Genomic DNA, 23,889 nt, shown 5'->3' with positions numbered 1-23,889 from the left:
GCTCTAAAACCTGCGATCTGGATTCATTCATCTGAGCTGCCGCTGCAAATTCTTTCGATTTCAAGCTATTACTTTGATTTTGTGTTTTTCTATCTGTGTTTCTTGTATGTAGTGCAACAGTTTTTAAGTGAATGTCACTGCCCTGCTATGGACAGCGTGTGCATGCACGTGTTGTAGGAATCCTCTTGGGGGAAAGAGTTGTACACGAATAGCTGAGGTGCTGATGTCATCACTTATAAACCAATTAACAAAATGTTACACTAAGCTGTAAATAGTAGCTTTTAATGGGAACTTGTCAAATGTTCCAACTTTTGTCACTTTGCATCCAAACCAAGTGCAATGAGATTACATACAAAGTCAATGCAAATAGACATTCATTTTGCATTATTTGCTTCACCTCCTCCAGGTGAAATATTTGAGCCTGAGAGAAAAATGTGTGTGAATTGATTTTGCGAGAGCCAATCAGGGTTAGGAATTAAAATCACCGGAGCAGGTGATCGAACTGGCCACTGTTCGGCCTCAGGTAGCACTGGCCGTCATCCAGACACAGATCCTGGAAAAGTTAGTGAAATCCCCTGAGTTTTATGTGCCTCCAGACACACATCTCTTACACACATTCTCTGGCATTTCCACAATAGGTACAATGCAGCAATTGTAGTCACTTCAGCCAGTTGTCCTCCCCCCCGTCTTTTCACTTGGAGAACGGAGCGAATATGCGTGGGTTGTGTTTACTCACAGGAGTACCGTGAGTAAACACAAATGATCCTGAAGTGTAATGCAACGTGGAAATTTGCTTCATGTTTGGTGTGAATGCAGCATAACACCATACTTTTAGTTAACACATGTTGTTATGATTTACATGCATACTTTTGAATGATTTATATGCCTGGTACACCTGATCCTTTTTCTTTGCTCTCCGTACTATGCAGATATTGGAAAGAGGTGTCAATGTGTTCTTAAAATGCTTAACGTAAATAAACAGGGTTAAGAGTAGATTTTATTAACTGAGAGCTGGCTCTAAATGTTATACAGATATCCTTTTTTTTTTAAATGTTCTGTAAGAAAGATTTCATTTTCTCTGTTGATGTGAGCAAACACAAAGAAAATGTGATTTAATTTCCCCAAACCTCCATCATATCTTCATGATTCAATAGAAATGTTCCATTACTCAGCGCTGAAGCACAGATAAGAGGTAATTGACAGGAATTGACTGCTATAGCGAAGCCCATTGAGCACGCTCATTATCTCGATGACCTGACCCTCAGCTTGCCCCAACCACACCCCACCCGCACACACACACAGGCCCAGCATCAACCACACGGTTACTAGGCAACTGCTGCAACCGACCCTATATCCATCCCAATCGCATTGCCCCAAGGGCTGACACAGATAACAGTATTGGGGTGTGTGTGTGTGTGTATGTACTAATTTATTAAGTTATTCAATTTGCAGAACTATTGAGGATTGTCAGTCATCTCAGTCTCTTCTTATTTCAAAACCCACTGTAAGTTAGCATTGCATATGGACAGCTCTGCTACCTGTTGTATCTCTGAACTCATGTGATGTTTTAGATGTTGATATTATTAGATATGATTCCTGTAATCATTCATTCAGACCAAGGCAAGGGTGGTTGTGTTCAGTGTTTCTTTAAGGATGGAGTTTTGGCAGCCGAGACTAGATTGCTAAATCCCATACAAGACATGGGACGGTCCAGAGAGACAAAAACAAAAAGAAACACGTAAAGCAATGCCTTATCTCCCTTGTCATGTAACACTGTAGCTTTCGAAATATCGTTGATGTTGTGTGAGGCTGTTAAGTACGTGCTTTAAACTGCTCATGTGCGCAATTTAAGACGAGGCTTTGGGTTTGAGCCACAGCCCCTAAAAAAATTGCTCTTCAAGTTATTTTGCCACTTGCATCAACACACTGTTGTAGTTATCGTTAAACACTTAATTTTTTTATTTATATAATAAAAATGTTCATCATAAAATAACTTTAATTTACTGGGTTTTTTAAGGGAGTCCTATCCAAATAGTATTTAAATTTAATCTCTTTGTGTTGGAGTGTGTCAGCTGCCCTCACAGAGTCCCATATTATTAGTACAGCCAGTCTCCAGGGATAAGAAAGCGATAGGTGCATGTGGAATACCTGCTATATTTGTCAAGATGGATCCAAAGCTTATTTCACAGATTTATGTTTGCTTATGCATTCGTATCAAATGAGAGTGTTTGCTGCAATATTACTTTCCGACACTCGTGTGCAATTGTCTCCATGTGTTTGCAGAAGTATGAATCTAAAACCGTGATGAGCATCAGCTATCTTCACACTGGCTTCTACCCAATAGTTGGTCTATATGCAAAGTGTCTCAATGCTTTACTTGCAGGTGTGTGAATTGACCTGGATATGAAGTGCCAAAATACAACACTAGTTTCGATACAGTAGGAATCATCTCCATTTTCCGTTCCTTATTGGGGCCACGAAATTCTGTCTTGAACATTTGTCAGCATGCAGGTCACACTAACTCTAACACTGGTTAAGTCGATATTTCCAGTTCATTTGACATGTCTGTCTTTTGTGTTCATCGTCAAAATGTGGAAGTTATTCCAGATGTCTTTAAAAAAAAAAAGAAGCAGTATTTGAATACTGATTTGGACTTTAATTACCAACATTTGAAGTTATGAGGCATGCAGTTCCGTCTGACTGAAGATATGAGACACAGTACTCAACTCTCCTGACTTCTCTTCTCTTCTCTAAAGTCCTCTCATAAAAAAATATGATAAAATGAACAGCGGCACTCATATTTCAGCAGTGCCCGGACGATGCTGTTAGATGTGTATAGAGGAAACACTGGTGTTGTTTCAGGTGCCAGTTAGACATGAAATAAGACCCACAAAGACCCACAGCTTTTGAGACAAGATTTTATTGCTCTGTAAAGTTATAACAGTGGGACTTTAACAGACGTAGGAGGCCATCAGAACCCTGAGCAGTTGTGTCTGTCACTCCTAAAGAATTACACTGCTCTGCAAAAGTGGCCAAACCTCCCACCTAACCATCCATTCCTGTGCCTTGAATGACTGTGGTATTTTTATAAGAGAAATAGTTCAACACATTACATTATAACTTGTTCCGAGAGGGTACTGGCTCATTTTGACAGAGAGCCAGAGGCAGAGACACACACGACACAAAACATCTGAGACAAATGGTCGTCAGGGTGCAGGCTGGTCCGAGCAGAGGCTGGCCAATCTCAGTCCTCCAGCAACACTTTGATGAACATAAAGTAAGAGAACTGCCCGATCCTAATCAATACACTCTAAAGGCAGAGACGTACCGCACACAGACAAATACACAAACATAAGCACACAAACACACACACACACACACACACACACAAGCATACAGAGATAAAGAGATTCTTCTGAAAAGCGACTCAAGGGACAAATAGAAGACACAACTGCCTTCAGCAGCTCATAGAGTCTAAATAAAGCTGATATCATGAGATCATAGAAGCTGGGGTTCACAGTGATTTTAGAGCAGCTGAGGGACATTGGGAGTCATGGCACACAGGCACACCATACTCAAATCATAGCCTTGCTTATTGATTCTTATAAAACAGACAGTTCTGCTCCTTGATTATAATTGGAAGAGGTTGTAAAATACCCCATAAACACACGTCTTTGACTGCTTTGCATTAGCATTACTGTGCCAGTGATGGAGCATAAACGTGAATCGTTCCTACAGCATTACTGGCACTGGAACTACAACGACAGAAGGAGATGCTGGAGTGGGTTCTCTGCTTCTGCTACGACGCAATTAAAACACATTTCCAGCGCCTGAACCAATGGAGTCACTGTCTGTCATCCATAAACTTAAAGGACTCCTTGGTTGTGTCACAATATGACTCACTAATCACTATATAGTCCTGTAAATAAAGCCATCAGGACACAGGTGTAGGTGCAACAGGCCCCACTTCAGCAAAAGCCTGGTACCTGCAGCCATGGCAGCACCTCTGAACTCAGCCCTTTGATATCTGCCATAGTTTAAGGATTATGAGATGTCGTTGTTTGTTATCATTGTTATTGTCTCATGATGTGTGTACTGTTTTCTCGGTGTTGCTCTGTTTCTTGTCCTATGAACAAAGTGTGCAGTAGTGAATGTGCACTGCTGTGAGGCTGGATTTCTCCTTCGGGACAATAAACTAACCTGCGATTAGGATCACTGACATAACTGATGACAGCTTCCACAAGTAGACGATGAATGGCGATATCCAGAAATGATCGCCCCTGTGTTCGTGCTCTCCACTGGTTCTGTGTGTGGCTGCGTCCGTGTGTTGCCTGGCAACCACGAGCCTCTTTCACAGCAGACATTTTGACATTTGTCATAGTTGGAAAAACAACAGGTGCTATTGATAACATGAAGTACGGCTCTGTTGGGTTCAGTCGCCCCCAGTAAGACACGAGTGTGTGACAGTGAGCCAGCAGGAACAACACCAGGACCCTGAAAGGGAAGCAGCCATTATTGATTTGATTTACACCTGTGCTTTTCCTACTGTGAAATGTTGAAATGTCACTGAATAAATTTGTTACCTAAAACCTCTTTAGCTGTAAACTGACCTTGTTTGGCTTAGTGCTTTTACAAAACCCTTACATCATATATCTTGCCAGTCTTTATAAAATAAACATACAGCAAAAAAAAAAAAAGCCATAATTTATTGATAACAAATAATCATTCTCCTGTCAAGCAATGTAGTTCTTCTATATGAGACTTGTACCAATACTTATTACAATATCTGTCGAGATTATAGTGAAAACACAAGTGTAGGCAAATCTGTTTGAAATTATGCAAATAATGACACCCTATGATCCCGCAATGCCAGACTCACTTGTCATCTCATACATATTAAAACTTACCATCCGAATGGTGTTGAATAAATGATACTGAATAAATAAAGATGCAGCTATGTATTTTAGTTTCAGAGATGAACTTCCACTCAGATGTGATTTGCATGAAAACGATGGTTCCTAAGCACTGTTTGCTTATCCTTCCCACCCACTCCCTAAGAGAGATAAATAACCGGGCATTTACCCAATCATCAGTAGTCTGAGAATCTCAAGTGGGGCGCAGAGACCCTCCGACAAACAAACACGCCATGGAAGGAATTATACCAAAACCAACATTGGAAAAGAAAGTGGAGTAGAAAGGAGAAGAGGGGGATTGAGGGCAACACAAAGTAGAGTAATCGTGAATGCAGTCAAGTACTCAAGGGTCCTTGCGTCTTCCTGCAGCCTGGCAGGCTAATCCCAACACAAACGTCAGTTCACAAGATTTCAGAGAGTGCAGCGAACTTCAGGTGAACTCAGTGGCTCTCACCAGGGAACGGGCCAGGGGAGAGGGTCAAGAACACAGGTAGCTGTGGAGCTGTCTAGTAATACTCACATCAAGTTTAGACGCACACAGTCAGAACTCAGTGGGACGCGTCTGCCTCCTGCCTCTGAAGAGAGTCTTCGCCGAAGATAAGACGGGAGAAAGGAAACAATAAAGTCAGCCTGTAGGAACTTCTTATGGAACATTTTTTATTTCAAATCAACAAGCAGAGATACTTCAAACAAGATGGGAAGCTTTTGGATTTAGTGGTGGGAGAAGAAGTGGCACAAGAAATCATGCTGCAGCGTCTTGCCTGTAATGATGCCTTGGATAGAAGACGTGAAGCAGACCACTGAAGTTAGCAGCCAGCAGTGTGAATGTGGCCGAGATGTGAGTGAAGCCAGCAGCAGATTTGGCATTAGACACCAGCGAGACTCCACAAGGTCAGCAGCTCTCAACCCGCATCAGATCAGTGAGGATGAGATTACAGAGAATTCTGCCTTAAAGGGGGTAGAGATACTCAAAGACACATACACATACATCTGCAGGAGCGCAGGCAAGTAGTGTACACTCAAAGCAGCTCAAGACAGATCAAGAGACATGATCACACATGCACAAACACAATGATACACTTGTCTTTGCTGTATATTTCCTCAAGGGCACGGCTATCGATGTGATGAGACACTTAATACATCATACAAGCTTCAAAAGGCACAAACACGCTGCCACCGCCGCCGCCGCACTCTCCGACTAAGATCAGAGTAGCAATAAATGTCATCCGTGTCCGTGGATGGCTGCCATTATGGTGCAGGATAATGAGCAGTATTGGTGATTGACCTAATTTCCACCATGTCCAAAGCACTCCTCCGCCTCCTGTGCCAACACACACGAACATGCACAGAAAGGCATTAAATCTTGTTTACGTATAAAGAGGGCACAGTCAATGTCACAATGAATGGCTGAATGGGAGCGGAGGCTGATAAAAGAGAGAGCCGGACAGAGAGGAGAAGAAAGAGGTCAACCCACCACTCCACTGGAGTACTTGCTAAAAGTGTCTCTGAGTGCATGTGTGTGTCTGTTTACGTACACGTCTCTTAGCGCCTACGTTAAAAAAGATAAAGACGTTATGAGTTTAGCTAGACTTTTGTAAAAACTGCAGTGGGAGAGATAAAAGACTTGATTTGACAACATGAGCTGTGACAGACACAAGCCGGAGCAGACTCTGTATTCTCAGTGTGCAAAAACTAACTAAATATCATTGAAAAATACTGCTCAATACCGTGGGATATATGCAGTGCTTGCATTGACAAAATAGACCTACTTATCGCGCGCGTGTATTTGCAGTGCTCCAGCACAAATGCCAAAGTTGTTTTCTGCAGAGCTGTGCACATTTAAGGAGGTCTTCTCACCCCGCTTTCTTATTAGACACATATCCCAGCTACCAACTGCCTCTGTCAGCACACACATCACCAGAACGCGCAAAAACACATGTCTCCAAGGGCATTCTCATACATGCATGCAAAGGCACATGCACAATCATGGCATATGCACACAGACAAACACACACCACCCACACACAGACACACACACGGGCAAATACCCCTTGGCTCCCGAATTCAGGCTGCTATAACTGTGTGGGCCATTTTTAGCTCTTTAATAATACTTGAATAGTTGTTACCTGAGATAACCCCAGGGAGAGGAAAAACAATTCCAGTCTCCCACAAGCTCTGGAGTTTAATCCTCTCTCGCATCCTGGGGAAATAATGCTTCCTCTAATAATTCCTTTGGTCTTTCAGTTCAACATTGATGTCCTTTTGTGTTGGCTGAGGCCATTAGTTCTGACACATGTATAATTGATTATCATATTAACAGCTAAAATCATTAAGATCATTTTTTTCTGGGGCCGTGGGGATAGACAAGGTGCATAATGGCTTTGAGCAGTTGGATCCATAGCTTGTCCCCTTTGCTTTAGTGGGAGGTGTAGCCATGTGACCACAGGACCCTGCAGTGTTGTTCTTGTCTTTCTTTCAGTCCGTTTTTCACCCCGGCTGTTTACTCCAGTGTCACAGGTTAGCACGGTCGGGCCTCTGCCAGAGGAGTGGGGCTCATGCTGTATACACGGATATATGGGAGGAACACAGTCATCAGTGCTCTCTTTACTGAAGTTCAAAGGTCACCAAACAATGTTGTTCAGAGGGTCCAAGAGTTCACAACGAGAGAGAGAGAGAGAGGGAAGAAAACAAGAGAAAGTGGTTTCTGTGGCACGGTGCGATAAATGAGCAGAACACAAATTACTTTAAGCGTGTTGCTGTGAGCCAATTCAAAGGGCAGTGCTGGGGCATCACTCTTTGACCTAATCTAAAAGGAGCGATTAGTGAGTACAAAATGTTTCCAGAGAGAACACATACTAGTACATGTGTACAAGTGCACACACAAGTTTAACACCAAGTAATATAAGTCTGAGTAAAAATGTTTAGGAGTTTTAAATAAGTACTCCAAATTAAAGCCTTATAAAAAAAAATCAAGCATTAAGTTTAAGTCAAAGTATGATTTAAAAAATAGATGCCATGCAAAGTATGTAAAGTTGCTATCACACGTGCACTGAAGTCCAGACACAGGGCTGTATGTGAGAATACAAATGTCCAAGTCACTTGCTCTGAGCATTTTCCAATGAGTGTTCCCGTGTGAGACTACGGCATTTATGGAAAAATTTATGCGAGCGAGTGGGCGTGTTGATGACATTTCTCGCACAAACTGGCAGAATAATAATGTCTCAGGATGAAAAAGAGGTGCCGTACACGTAGAAGACACCGACGGAGCTGTCAACTTGAAAAGGAAACGAGATTCGAGAGCTGGGGGCTGATGCAAATTTCTGTTGGAATTCTGTTGGAATTTATACGTCATGTCCTGCTTCCTGTATTCTTCTTTGGCTCCTCCCCTCACCTGAACGTTTTGGACATTTTCCTGTTGCTTTAAAAAATGTCTGATTCTTCTGCTGAGTTCTTCATATGTGAAAGGCAAAAAAATAGCTGGGCCCAATTTTACAGACATTTTCTAGAGTTGAAAGTGGCTTACGCTTCATTACCTTATCATCATGTCACACTTGTGTCAATTTTTTTTATTTATGACCGAATATCTACGAAACTTCGCCTCCTGACAAAAGTCAACTTCCGCACAGTGTGCTGTTGATATTTACGAAATACAAAATGATCGGAAAATTTTAACTATTGGAGATTGTGAACATTTCTGCATCAGAATAATAGAAGAATAATTAGAAGTTTAATGAGAAATATTCATCAAACAGTTGCTGAATTCGATTAATTTGAATCCTCTTAAGGATCTCAGATAAGCCACAATGAATTTTACTTATTTGAAGTCATTATTTGCCTGTTTGTGCATGCACTTCAATTTGATCTAAAGCACAGTGGATATACTTTTTTTCTGAACACAATAGAAAGGGTCAAACAGTGGTTAATGGAGGATTGGAGTGGTCTCTGACGTCAAAGGATAGTTGGTGGGATACATCGCGTTATCTGTAGCCCGTGTCCCATGGTTACCATATGCCGAACACCACCAGGGACCTGGGCTGGAGAAAGCTGGGTGACGCACAAGACACACACACACGCTACAGGACAGCTGGCACCCAGCACAAACGCACACAAACGCACCTATACCGGCAATAATGTGATTCCACTGCACCTGAATGCAGCACTGACGTCTCGCTCACACAGAGGGAGGTGTTTCTAATTCCATCCTGGGTTGGAGAGAGCACAGAAGGCTAATATCTGCAGAATCTCCAACTGGGAGAGGTAACACACCTCTATCCCCATGAGAGCGTCCTGGCGGAGAGAGATAGATAGAAAAAGGGAGAAAGGGAGAGAGATACATGCGGAGAGGGAGGCAGACAGACAGAGAGAGGGAAAAAAAGGTCTGAGACAGAGTCAAAGACAGAGGCAGACAGAAGGGAAAACAGGAGGAAGAGAAAGCAGCACATTATCTCTGTGTAGCGCCCTGGAAGGAACAGCCTGTTTGTAGAGTGATACCTATCAGCTCCCTGGCTGTCTCGGGAGATATTACCGCACTATGGTGTACTTTACCAAGATAAAACATCCCTGTGTCTGATAGAAAGACTCAGACAGATAGTGGCAAGGTGAAAGGGAAAGTAGCAGAAAGACTGTCTGACAGATTGACAGACAAAAGACCGGCAGAATAGCGGATCACCTCCTTATAAAAAATGCATGTCACAGCGTAATGGATAAGAATATGCAGTATATATCATTTGGCAAATCCTCGTGTCAAACTATACTTTACATGACAGAGCAGAAACTGGTATCATAATGTCCCGGCATGCATCAAACCCACAAGGGTATAGCATTAACTCTGAAAACATTTTAAATGTGAGTCAAGCAAACAAGAACATCCAAATGCTTTAGAGTGAGGATGTGCTGCATGTGTACACACACACACTCTGCTACGTGTGCATTTTTGTTTATTCGTGTGTTTCGACAGCAAATGTTTCAGCCGTGTGCTGCAGTCACGGAGAATCTCATCATCGCCGAATCAGAAATGCATCAAGTTTCCCATATGGAGATTCGTTTTTTGATGCGAAAAAGACTTGGGGAAGTTGGCTGTCACGTTGGGATTTAGTGATCTTCCAGACAATCCTGTTTAATGTCCCCCAGCCTGTCAGCCACCTCTGATGATTCACCCTGCTGTGTCTATGCCTGTCTGGCAGTCTGTCTCTCAGTCTGTCGTGCCGCTCCCGGGGCCCCAGATTGAATAAGTAATGATTAATATCAACACAGCCACTGACACAGCGACTGATTTACCGCAGCCATTGATCCAGACCTTGAGATGTCACAGAAAAAAAGGTGCAGATTGAACCACAGGCAACGTTTTTGTGAGACTAAATTATCTGAGCTCGACAACCCAAGAATCAGTGTGCATTGCTGAAAAAGACCCTAAAGAGAATTTCTCTTTTTCCTATTCAAAGCACTCCTCTCTTTAATCGACTGTTCTTACACCTGCCCAAAATATATCACTGTGAAATTAATGTAAATTTGTTTGAAAATTAAGATGAAATTTATTTGCTTAAGTGATTTACTCCCAATGTTTGCAAAGCAGTTGCTAAGTAAAGATTGGGCTCTTTACTCAGACTCAATACGAGTGAGATTTTCCAAACATCGGGATAAAGACAAGATAAGATCAAACTTAACTGATCTCACACCGGGGAGATTCAGTCAGAAGTCAGAATGAGGTAGACAAGAGAATAACAATATGAACCAAGTCAACAGAATAAAAAAAAGATACAGAATATGTACATAATATACACCCTTCACTACAGAAAAATAGTGTTTGTATAGAAGAAAAATATTTTAGTAAAGTGCAGCGGTACAGGATGACATAAAGTGATACTAAGATACAAAAATAGGATACTGATAAAGATACAATTTATATGATTGATATGACAGGTAACACATCACTGTTCCTATGAGATCTATCAAAACCAGGAATGAGAGTTGACTTGTGGTAAAACAAGTAATTTGATTTCCAACAGGACTTGATTAGAGAGCAGGCTGCTACAATATGTGCACCCACAAATATGATGGAAGAGTAATGTTCACGACTAAATATCCAACTGTTGAAAACGAATTATTTCTATAAATATATCTGACTTTCTCTTGTCCTTAAGTGAGATTAATTATCTCCATCGTGTGTTCAGGCACGAACCCGCCCGTCAGTTCAAACTATCTTCAAGCACAACAAATCAACAAAAATGTAACGTAAACTACACAACGGAAAATATATATATTGTACAGATGAAAAAGTAGAGGCAACTTTGCTATTCACATAAATTGGTTGTTTTTTCTACATATTGTGTTGTGTTGACCTGAATCACAAAGATGTATCTCCTACACAGCTATTTTGGAAATTTGGTTTTAGTCTCAGTTTATCAGTCTTACCATCAGGCTGCGTTTTGTCAGGAATGAGTCATCATGAAGTTTTACTTATTATCTATAATAAGTTGTTTGCCAGCCCTATCTTAGTTCGAGTCAGCTGCACCAAAGCATTTGTAAAAATAATCTATTGGAGCAGTCAAAATCCCCCTTAAAAAAGTCCAAGTAACATTATATACAGTTTACATAATGCACCTATATACTTGAACGTGTGACACATCCAGCCACAGACGCTGAGCAGCATTGGCATCCAGGAGGTTGTGTGTAGCTGCCTTAAATATAATCATTTCAATATTCACTTTCCTTTTAGCTCTGTTTTGGTCTCCTCTAGTTCCTGAGGGGAATATTTGGCTCTTAAACTGGCCAGTGCTTCACTATTTCCACCAGAAGCCTTTGTGGTGTCTGCTGTTTTGTGCTGCGCGGGTAGAGCAGAGAGGAGCTTATCAAAACAACAGAAAACAACTGCCTGCTGCATCCGGAAACAAGTTTGACGAGTAAAGTAAGCAGTAAGAAGTTGTAATAATAAGGAGTAAAGAATTATAGAAAGATCACGCACTGCTGAAGTAAAAGCTGGAAAAAGTCTGCTGCATGTTACCTCCCACATGAACATTTCCACAATGAGATGTCAGGCAGGCAGTTAGTCAGTGTCGAACAGAGTCAAATCCTTTGTCTGATTCGGGACTGTGCGTGTTGTATTCACTGTATGTGGAGAGTTCAATGTCCCTGACTTTTTGAATTGCAATATCCAGCAACGCTCAAATATATATTGAAGGTGTCAAGAGTTGAACTCAATGTTATTGTCTAAGTCAAACGGTACCTTTCCTTTTGGAGGTGTTTATTAAGGCTTAACTTTCTACTCACTGGTGTTTTTTATCAACTGAGCACATTATGAAAAGTGAGAATCCGCCTGACGGTAAACTAAGCATGAGGACAGGATCATGTGTCAAGTATGAAATGCTGATACAGGAAGGATAATTTGCTATTATCTCTCACACGCACTCTCCTCTGCCTCGACGGGAGCAGCCCTACACATGACACCTAGATGTATACACTCACGCACACTTACTCACCTCAGACCTAAAGCTGAGGAGTCCACAGAGAGGAGAGCGAGGGCCTAAAAAGAGGTTAAATGACATTACAAAGACAACCCAATTAAATTATGAAAGATATTCTTATTCTAACCAAGTCTGAAACTCAGTGATCTGTAATGGGAGTCCTGTGGCTTATAAAAGCTTCTCCCTGGGATAATCAGTCTCTCTCAGTTTCCTTCTCCCTCTTTCAACCACGCTCTCACACACACACATGTAACACACACACACACACACACACACACACACACACACAGCGACCGAGACGCCACCAGTTGCACTTAGATCTCTGCATGCAGTAAGAGTGCCCTGCAACTGTGACTGAATTTCAATGGCCGACCAGCTCCAGATTTAGTTTGAAATTCATGAGGAAACAACTCGTTCCGAATATGTTCATGGTCCTTTGCAGTAGCGGCAGAATTCACGAAATCTCCAGTGTAGCCCTTATTAAAAACACACACTCATTCGCTGTATTCTGGGACTCCTTTGAAGAAGTTAAGATCCATCTAAAGGATTTTATCCTGACAGAATAAATCTTAACTCTTCCCATATCCTCTAAATATTTTTGACATGTTCTGTTTTACCAGCCTTCTCCAATGATTGTTTCTCTTCGTGATTCTATTTTATTTATCTGCATTTTCATTTCTTGTGTTACCTGATGACGAGTTTACCCTGTTTAATCTTAATCTTAACCTGCGTAATCTTTACACATAAATGTTTTAAACTGCTTCTATGTGAAACATTTTCGATTATGAAAGATGTATAAAGTTATTATCATTATTATTAATATTAGTATTATTATTGGTCCTTTACATGTATATAATTTTAACATATTTGATATCTAGGTACTTTTATGTGTTAATTAAGATGCACTTGATAGAGCTGCGAGTCATGAGTGAATGTTCACTTCCTAGTCTGTTCTCTGTCTAGTGTACACACACACACACACACACACACACACACACACACACACACACACACACATACACAGAGACAAGCGCTTTCACGCCAGCCTGAACAGCCCTGACACAAGCCATGTTCTCTGGATCATTAGACTCGTGTATGCTGTAGATCTCACGGTGCACTGAGCCAGGGTGAAGTCAGCTCATTCTCACACTCGTTTTCTCTCTCTCTCTTTCTCTCTTTCGCTCTCTGTGTATGTGTGTGTGTGTGTGTGTGTGTGTGTGTGTGTGTGTGGGTGTGGGTGTGTGTGTGTGTGTGGGTGTGTGTGTGTGTGGGTGTGTGCACAGTTGTCCTTCCATCTGCCTTCCTGGTTATGTCTGCATTTTCTGTCTTTCTGTCCATCCAGCTGACCTGCAGATGAAAGCAATCTTCTTACGCTTCATCCCCCTTTGATGCTTCTACCGTATCTGTTATCACAGAACGCTCTCTTTGTGTGTGTGTGTGTGTGTGTATATACCATATGTGTGTGTGGTGTCAGCACACATTGTGCATAGCAACAGAATTTGTCGATCCCCATGTATTTTATGCTTGCTCTATAAGTTCCTCAATACTGCATTGACGGATTCAGCGTTTAATCTACAGCTGTCAGACTCTTGCTCTTCTGCCCTTACACCTACACTAGCACATACGCACGCACACACACACACCTATACACACACACACATGCACTCTTTTACCCCTCATATCTATCTCTTACTTCCATCGAAGTGGATGTGTCAGTATATGTGGGGATACGTATGTGTGAGAGAGGGACAGAGAGATTAGTAAAATTAGGACATTTTACAGGCAGTGTGCTACTGTGGTGCCATCTTCTGGTGGGGAAGCACAACAGCCTTGACTTCATCATACAGCGAGTGAGAGAGTGACATTTGCATTCAGAACACTGAAATGTGGCTTTCAGAGAATGCGACAAATGGAAAAGAAACTCAGGGATTTGATAAAAAACATTTAATATGACAGACATCATAAAATATTCAAAATAATCGCTGGAATTATGTTTTATATTTAGCGTGTTGGTTAAAATGACATGAAGTTTATAGTCAATGTACATTATACAGAGAACAGAAGACAGCACTGTACAACCTTTAGGGTATAGCAGCTTGCAGCATCTTTCAGTGCACACACACACACATTTACCCACTCACTCTTAAACAAACATAACGTATTTACAATATAAAACGAGCTCCATCATTTACACTGGTAAAAGAGGGGTGTTAATTTGTTTCAAGGGCCTTTCAGTCATCTCGGTGAACCGTCTGTTACAGACAACACAGTTACAAAGAGCAAACCTTCTTTTCCATGACAAAGTTTAAAGTGACGGACTTTGCAAGGCTAATATCCAGAGTGGATTGGAATTGGAGGACTGCCAAGGCCTGAGTGTTGGGAGAGGATAATTCATTCAGCTCTGGCTCTAACATGCACAACCTCACATGCGCACGCACACACACACACGCGCACACACACACACACACACACACACTCTCCTTCTGCAGTTTGTTTTTTGCATACAGGCACTGCTGCAGAAAAATGCACACACACACACACACAAACATACACCCATGATGAATTAACATAAGCATATTAAGGAAATATTTGATTTTGTATAGAAAAAGCTTGCGTGTACACGTGAACGTTACATTTTCTGCTGACTGCCTTACATTCCTTTATCTACACAGGAGGCTACAAGCATCCATATATATACAGTCAGTGGTATTGTGATAACAGTACAATACTGAACATGGAGTTTGTTGTGGAGCCGACATGTTGAGACAGACACATGGCTAAAAGCTGAAATGTAGATAACATTCTGTACATAATTCATCCGCCAAACACGACATTCATTTTTCTCTTGTTATAGATCTATAAGACCCAAATCACCTGTAGAGTGTCACAAATACACTCATTAAAATACTATGTACAGTAAGGGCCACTTTATGGCGGGAGTGCCCTTAACGTTGCCCTACCATTGGATAGTTTTTCTAAGTGGCCTATTGAGGTACTCTACCGAGGGAGCTGCTGAACCACTGCACTTTGGTGTTTTAGAACATTCAAGTAATGCCAGGAATCAAGAGTATTCACATGCACACATGCTCTGGTGAATTTCGCCAAACAAAAGACAAAAAAAATACATGAAAACCAAATGTTTTGTCTGGTGTGCTTCAAACTCAATCAAGGACAAATTTCCTTTTAACTGTAACATAAAACTTGGAACGGGTCATTTTCTTTTGCTGTAGCTTCATTTCCCATTTCTGAAATACGAATACTTCTTTTCCTCTTCATAATTCCTGTCAGTGAGTCACAGGATCACTGTGGTGTCTGTTAATAATACATTTTAATCATAATGTTTCCCCTTCCATTCATCTGTTCTCTGATCAGTTGCTTATTGACCTGTGGGCTATGGACAACATAGACATCTGGTGTCCTAATGCACAGCTGGATTTACAGAAGTCGCGGCTCCGGGCTTGATTTTGTCCCCTGGTTCTGTTTTATTCTCCTCTGACTTTAATCAGTCTCAGGGTTGGGGTAGTATTTGAAGACCTTGTGGATCCACTGGGTGTAGAAGGGCACATTGATGAAGATGCCCGGCTGGTTGGCCCGAGCGCAGCCTCTGCCATGGACGCTCACGCCGACAATAACCCTGCTGTCTCGATCCTGACACACAAGAGGGCCGCCATAATCCCTCTACAGAAGAAGAAATACATAGCACATTTCTCTGGGTCAGTGGTTAGGACATGGCTGCCATCAATGTTTACATTTTCAGAGGGTTTAATGAAAGCTACATTTTTTTTTTTATGCCCTCAGCGACAGACAGTGCCGGCAGTATTTGTGAACGTGGACCTCTCTTTTCCAAAGCTAGAAACCACAAAACCGAGGCTTTAATCGCTGATGCAATTTAGTGCAACATTCTACAGCTGCTCTATTTACAACAGACTGAATACTAAGCCTTTGGATTCAAAGAACATTTGTTTGAGATTTAGATCAAACTGAGCTTTGTAAGAGCAATGTGGAGCCAAGGCGCTAATATCCTCCGAAACTCACACTGGGAACAATCCCTTTATCTGAAGGTGTAAAGGCTTGTTCATGTTTACCAACAAGTCCTGAATGCACCATGACTTCTACTGGGGATTGTTCTTTAGTAACAGTTTACCTCACACACTCCCTCATTCCTTCTTCCTCCTGCACAGATCTTGGTGTCGCTGATGTGGAAGTTCCCTCTGTGCATTTCTCGACACCGCTCGTTGCTGACGATGGGCAGGTTAACCACTTTTAATACATCGTCATGTCCAGTGCCTGAAAGAGTTAAAAGTCGCGCTTTATTGCTTCTATTGTGTTGCAGCACATGTGATACAAATGCTGCCATTGTGCTGGAGAACTCCTACGCGTTTGGCGTGCACATGATCCTGTAATATAACATAAATAAACATAAATATAATATAGTGATACATTAGGTTTACTTCCATTTTCAAGTACACAGAGGGAAGTCTGAATGAAACGTGCAGACACATTTTAACTTTGACCCCGTCTGTACATCAAGCCACCCAATGAGCAGTACTCATCCAAGGTACAGAAACATATGGCCTAAGCTATTAAGAGACGACTGTGTTACAGTACAGTCGCTCCTCCACCGTATATCATTTAAAGGAAAGAAAATAAAGAAAATAAATCAGGATTGCTGGGGGAAAAAATACAATATATCGTAAACCTGGCAGAGCTGCAGTGATGTGTGCAGCAGCTGCAGTGAATATGAAATATAGAATATCAATATTGAATATCCCTACCTTTGGTCTCGCCCCATCCATACATTTTACATATCGTTCCTTCTGGGATGGAGCACCCGGCCACAGGCAGCTGAATCGTATGGACGTTGTCTGCAGGTAGTGCAGGCCTGGACATATTTAATGAAGACAGAAAATGCGGAGCACGATTAACATCGCATATTCACTCGCCCACACAAACATGCTGCATATCAATGTAGTGTATCCTCAAGATGATTTTTCCAGGCACTCACTTCGACAGCCTTATGAGGGCTAAACTCGAGCCTTCTGGGCCACATATCACATGAGCTATGCTGACTTCCTGTCTGTTGGACCAGTCAGCAGCGCCCTCTCCAATATCAGAGACTCCCAGCCACACCCGATACTCGCTGAGGTCCGGAACACTGGAGACGCAGAAGACAGAGTTAGTACTTTTTAAAATATTCCCCCTTTATTACTGGGGAACAGTAGCAACTGAAACCAGTCTATTAAGCTTTAATATAGGGGGATATATATATGAAATGAACTCATACGTTTTGCATTTAATACATTGACAGTTGAAGGTTTAAGCAGAAGAAAATAATTCTGATTTAACAGACGATGAGCATTACCATGAGGAGAAGCACTGTCTGTCAGTGAGGACCCACTTCTCTCGTATCAGTGAACCCCCGCACCAGTGCACGGAGCTGGGGAAAGAACAAGACATGAATGGCACATAGAAGACTTATCCAGTACATCAGCAGCTGTAAAAGACTTCCCATGAATTACTGCTGTTATTGTTGAGGAGTGTATCTATCTTCCACTTCCAGACATCTGTCTGTCTGGCTGTCTATCTCTCTGGCTGTCAGTCTGTCTCTCTGGCTGTGGCTCACATATCTCAAGAACCGTTCATCCTATCTGCTTCACACATGGCATGTGTATTGCTGCGGCTCAATTGCTGCAGGTAATTTTTACAGTTTCAGAAAGAAAGCTGTAACCAGTATTACTACAAGCCAGGCTAACAGGCAGCTTTAGAACAGTTACAGAAATTAGCCACTGACATTGTGCAGAGCCATATATTGACTTAACTGTGAGGAAAGCCATGCGAACTATGAATACAGTGTATTTTAAACGTTTGCCCTGAGGTCCTGTTTCACTGCATTGTTTGGGGAATTGGAAAGAATTTCATATAAGTGTCTACACTAAATTCGATTCTGTGAATGTTGGCTTTGCTGGCTTTAAAGTGTGCTCTAGGTACTGCAGTGAAAAAATGCTGCAGTACTGCACTGCCTCCTCCTAAACAACAGACAACTTTTACAATTAGGTGAGTGTTGTTTCTCTGCAAAACTTCTGCTGGATCATATATATATGTTTCAAACGTTTGCATGCAGGGATACTGAGCACAGTACAAAAGCCTCTTTTTCTAAACTGAAAACAAAAATATATAGAAAGAACAATTTCACTGAATTATTTATGAATTCAAGAGTAGTATGGGCAGGATAGCCTCCTGTGTTTTTTTTCGCTGTTCGAGGAAGATGTGTGGAATATTAAATGCACCGCTGTACCCTTTCTGTATGCTGACCATCCAGCTGCCGTCTGATATTCTCACTGGACCTCCTCCAACAATCCTTGTTCGCTTATGGATGAAACACCCCACAGAGGACAGCTCACCTGGAAGCAGAAACACGCACACAGATAGGTTAACACCTCATGTTATGTGATATGTAATTCATTTAAAATATAAATACACACACTGTAGTTAACTGGTTACACATTTGCAATACAAGGGGCACTTGAGCTGTCTAATGATTCACTATAATCATTATTTTATATAAAACAGCGGTTATGCTGATGAGGCCATTAGTTGAGGTAATTAGTGAATATGATCATATAACACATGAGCGTAATTGTAACTCTGAATGTTGAGGAGTTCACCCTCTGTTCTTCAGTTATTTTACAGAGATGAACGAGTCTCTCACACACACACACACACACACACAGGCAGGCCTATAAATGCACATACACAGAAACAGATGTCATCATGACAACATAATGTCCCGCATCATGTATCATAATAGCTGCACATAAAAAGGACTTCATCAGGTTCTGAAAATACGACTCTTCTTGCCTCGGAGGCGATCGAATAGCAGCTGAGCAGACACAGACAGACGGAGACGGACAGAGACAGACGGAGACACTCACCCAGTGGAATGGTGTTCTGTGAACCAACACCTGCAGGGAGAGGAGACGAGACAAACAAGGTAGTATTAAGTGATACAAGATAAGAGGCGACCCCACACACAGGTGTACAGTTCACAGTAGACGTAGCCGCAGCCACAAGGGCCAGGGTCATGTCACTGTCTTTTTCCAAAATCCGAGGACTTTGATTGAATGTAACACACAAAAAGTATTTAACATTTCAAATTCAAGATCAACAGGTTTTTCAAATTGATTTTCAAATGGATGGAGGCTAATACATTTATTGTCATGTAAAGTATCAGTCACTATTCATAAACACTGTTTTTAAAAGATTTGATAGATTTTTATTAGCCAAATGCACCGTGCTTACCTGCATAATTTTATCTAAACACAATACCACAAATACATTAACAAAGACACGGTCATGATGCTTTTGAGTCCATGTGGGAATGGTTAGAAGAAGAACCCTCCCCTGTCCTCCTGATGAGTTGTGAATCTCCTCTGACGCACACTGACCTGCAAGTGTAGACAGATCTACACACTGCGAACAAAGCACGTGTGTGTGTAAGTGAGGCAGACAACCAGACAGAGCAAGCAAATCTCCTGTAGCTCAGTCGGAGATCCGGGAGTGTGGCAAATTTTCAATTTTGCACGGACTTACAGATTGTTTCCCCTTACAGTGTGTATGCAATTGTGTGCGCCTGCACGAAGACACATGCACATCCACTTACATGGGTTTACAGTGCAGTAGTCCCAGGGTATGGCAGAGTTGTTGGTATAACACCAGGGGCCGTGTTTGTCTTTATCAGGATTTCTGCAGTGGTTTCCCTCCAGGCCAGACATCAGCATGTCCCTCTCACCGCTGGACAAACACAAAAGATCCAATAAGTAATCTTTCATCAACATTCATTAGGCCCTAAGGACGATTTCAAAACAAAAGGAAGTTTTTTTTATCATTCAGCTGCGGATGAAAGTAATAAGAATTTACCAGTGATTTACAACCATAGCTGCGCAGAGTTAGCCAGATAGGATCTGGACAGTCAGACTACACAGCTGTGTAGGCTCTGCAAAGGGATTACTCACTGAGACAGAATGCACCCACCTACACTCACATACCTAATGCATGCTTGTGTAGACATATCCCACACATGAGTTTTATTCTCCGAAGAATTTTGAAACCACAAACAGAATTCTTTCCCACGCTAAATTCCTGAGCTGATAAGGTGGAGAATTGTAAGAGAAAAGGGAGACACAGGAGAGGGGATGCTGGGTATCAAATCAAAGCAATGCAGAGTTTCAAATCTGTGTTTATACATGCTGTATTTCTAGCAGCTAGCATAACAGCCGGCTCTCAGTCTGACTCCCGAACCCTGACTTCTGACCCTGGGTAGGAGCCAAGCGGCGGAGATGATTGGCTTTGAGGTGTTCTTACGAAGAAGGGGGTTTCGGGTCAAAGGTGAGGAGTGAAGAGAGTATCCCCCAGCCAAGTTATCACTGGGAGTCATTCCTGCGGAGTTAGGTCATCTTCAGGGAAACACTTCTCTGGCCATTAGGAGATGCTGGAGAGGCTACTCACGGCACCCGCAGGAGCTGTTTTGTCCTCGGAGAAAGAAGAGGCCCAACTTGATCTGCTAACAACACTACGACTTAACTGGAGGTCAATAACAGGTCACCTCCCCGCACTAACCACCACATATCATGTTCGCACACATGGTTCTTGAAAACATAAATGCACTCTCCTGCACACTGAGGCTTTCATGGACGAGCCTCTATCACTGAGAGCTAATTTCTCAAGTACTCTTTCTCCTTTTGAAACCCATAAAATTTGCATTTTATGATAATTCTGCTCATTATCAGTGGTTTTCTTTGATGCCACTGATCTCTTTAAAAATCTCGATGTTTGCTAGACTCCAGCGGGTCGGTATAATAACTGTGGGGAGTTTTGATCTCTATTTTTAGCAACTTGTTCTTGTCTGCAGTTTATCGATTGTGTAGATCTGTTTTGTACATTGTGGTTTGGGAAAGTTGCCTGTACCTGTTGCTGTGGTCGGTCCAAGGAGCACAGGGCAGGTTTGATCTAGTCCTCGACAGCTCTCCCTGGTAAGTCTCTCCAAAACCTTCGTAGCAGACTAGATTTGGACGAAAGAGAGGAAATAAAACTAGACATACAAACAACTTTAAACAGGAAACAAGAGGCAAGAGTCAGGATTGCCAAGCTTATGTAAAACTGCAAAACCCTAACCCAAATCTGCAAACAGTTATTGTGCATTTTTCCTACGTTGTGCAAAAAATCTGTTAAAATCGGACGAATCAAAACAACTCCTAAATTCTTAGCTACTTTGGTTTTCTTTGGATCTAAAGCTGGGAAAGCAAAGTCATCCACAATGATATCTTAGAAAAACATGGGCCATAAATAAGGTTTTGAAGCTGTCTGTCACCCTACATCTCATACGGGAATGCATTCAACCCTCAAGGGTAGACCACAATACAGCCTCAGAGCGGGTTTAAAATCCCAATGCAAGGCCACGCCATGTCAAAGAAATACCCCATAGATCCCTTGGGAAATTTGAATTTGCGTACACGGCCATACATCTACATCTTTTACTTCCAAATCTCTTGCTACAATCCTGTCCAGCACAAATTCTTCCACTCCATCTTTCACTGTCCAGTGAGACCTGATGATCCTGAGCCGCTGTCAGGGTTCGTTTATGTGAGGCGCGGTGGTCCGTCCTTCCCACAGTACTATAGGGCAACAGTTTTCCCCAGGGACGGAGTAAACGGGGCTACTAAATAATATGTGTGGTTACAGGGTCTCATGTGAACTCAATGGTCCACAAACTTTGAAAATGCCGAATATTGTTTGGCTTCTGACGTAGAGCAAACCAACTCTCCCCTCGCTGTTCTGAGTGTTGGATAAAACTGTTGAGTCACTCACCACTGACACGGTTTGTCTGGGTGCCACACTGAGGGATGTTGGTGCAGGACATTGTGCGGACTCTTGGGTCCGTAGTGAAGCACCAGGGGGATTCTTGGCCATCTGGATTGCGACAGTAGTTTTCTCTCAAGTCCCTGGAAAACACAGAGAAAGTCTAGGTTATTAACTGAAGATTTAAGTGCATGCAGGTGGGTGAGTTGGCGGTTGTCTTGTGTGAGTGTCTGACTCACTTGCAGGGGTAGGCTTGAGGAAAGAATGTGTGGTTATGGGGATGCTGGGAGTCCCAGCGTTGGCAGGTTAGTCCGGTGGGTGTCATGTCCACTGTCCCCTTATAACCCCGCCCTCTGCCCTGGTAACACTCGGTTGTGTCCACCCTATTACTTTCAGGGGGGGTTTCTGTGATAGAGAAAAAACACATTAAGGGGTTAGTTAGGTTGGTCAAGGGAGCGCACAACACGTGGGACAGTCAATCATCTTTTTCCAACAACCCAAGCTTACATAGTTTTATCGGGTAATATATAACAATAAAGTATATAATAGTAGTTAAGACTTCTGTGGTGTTATAGTTGCAGCATGAAATACTAAGACACATTTTATAATGTCAAAAGACAATTAATGCTGCAGCCAACTGAGAGAATATTTTACGATTATTGAAACCTGCTATTATTGAAATAGCCAAGCTATCTAATGACTTATTTCCTACAGCACACTCAAATCTCGATCAGCCTAATAAATACTGGGGAACACACTGAACAAGTGGTATCCTATAATTACAGTCAACTGTTTCAGGCAACCCCAAATTTTCACATCAGGATACAATTTCACATGTGACCGAACCAAAGTAGAAAGTCAGGCCTCCTAATTTATCCGGTGATTTTCACAGAAGAGGCAAAGCAATGCTGAAAAAATAAAAAATTTAGAGTTGAGTCAACTCCAACTTGAACTTTATAAGAGTGAGGCGAACTTGGGTGAACTGTGGCATTGCACTGAAAGCTTGATGCACTACATTGCAGCTTATAAAGCAGCACTCGTGGTCTTATTTCTCCGCCCCTATCAAGATTGTTTAAAATGATTGTTCTCACTCACACATGTGATGCCGCGGCCCTGATTCCAGTCATAGCAACCGCACAATGCAGGATTTTATCTGTCAGCACCAAATGTTTCACAGTGTAACAAGTTGCTCGGAGCAGGAGTGACAGCGAAATCAATTGGGGTCCAAACTTCCGGTGTGTGTGTGTTTAATCAGATTGTTGCACATGCACACAGTTATATAGAATAATAAATAGTAAATGATTTAGCGCTCAGGAAATATTCAGTGCCTTTGACGTGAGGAATGGCTGAAAAGCCTCGATGTCTTGGCCACCTGCTTTCCCCCAGAACAGCGTCCTTTATGAGTTTGGATTAGAACGACCTACAGTATGATGCAGCTGGAAATATTATCTGCTTGACTTTTCACTGCTCATTATACAGAAGTTACGTAAGTCCATTAATCTGAACATTGTGCATGATTGCATCAGACAATGTGTAAAGATGCACATCCTCGAAACTATAAAACAGATGTTTTCAGACTATGCAGTGGATCTAAACATAGATATGCACTGTTTGTGACAGTAAACAGTAAACAGGAGGCCTTGACAAAAAAACACTTTGTC

General features: G+C 42.0%; 1 protein-coding gene across 2 annotated transcripts in view; it reads right to left on the bottom strand.

Moving 5' to 3' along the window:
- LOC117762738 (hepatocyte growth factor) overlaps positions 1-23,889 on the bottom strand; it is a 43,049-nt gene that overhangs the window by 10,201 nt on the left and 8,959 nt on the right. The window contains exons 8-18 of one of the 2 annotated variants that reach the window (XR_004614057.1): positions 22,468-22,633; positions 22,238-22,371; positions 21,338-21,431; positions 20,034-20,164; positions 19,306-19,335; positions 18,669-18,774; positions 17,736-17,810; positions 17,379-17,528; positions 17,149-17,255; positions 16,518-16,660; positions 14,495-16,051 (exon numbers count right to left, since the gene is read on the bottom strand). Coding sequence is in view for 1 of the 2 variants with exons in the window: in XM_034587311.1 (XP_034443202.1) it covers positions 15,872-16,051; positions 16,518-16,660; positions 17,149-17,255; positions 17,379-17,528; positions 17,736-17,810; positions 18,669-18,774; positions 19,306-19,335; positions 20,034-20,164; positions 21,338-21,431; positions 22,238-22,371; positions 22,468-22,633 (1,316 nt within the window). In the remaining variant the exon portion in view is untranslated. Of the gene's footprint in view, positions 1-14,302; positions 16,052-16,517; positions 16,661-17,148; positions 17,256-17,378; positions 17,529-17,735; positions 17,811-18,668; positions 18,775-19,305; positions 19,336-20,033; positions 20,165-21,337; positions 21,432-22,237; positions 22,372-22,467; positions 22,634-23,889 lie in introns of those variants that run through there. The other variant, XM_034587311.1, reaches the window with a different exon arrangement.

This window comes from Hippoglossus hippoglossus, chromosome 6 (genome assembly GCF_009819705.1).
Source record: "Hippoglossus hippoglossus isolate fHipHip1 chromosome 6, fHipHip1.pri, whole genome shotgun sequence".
Taxonomy (NCBI): Eukaryota; Metazoa; Chordata; class Actinopteri; order Pleuronectiformes; family Pleuronectidae; genus Hippoglossus; species Hippoglossus hippoglossus.
This window is presented reverse-complemented; position numbering and strand designations above follow the sequence as displayed.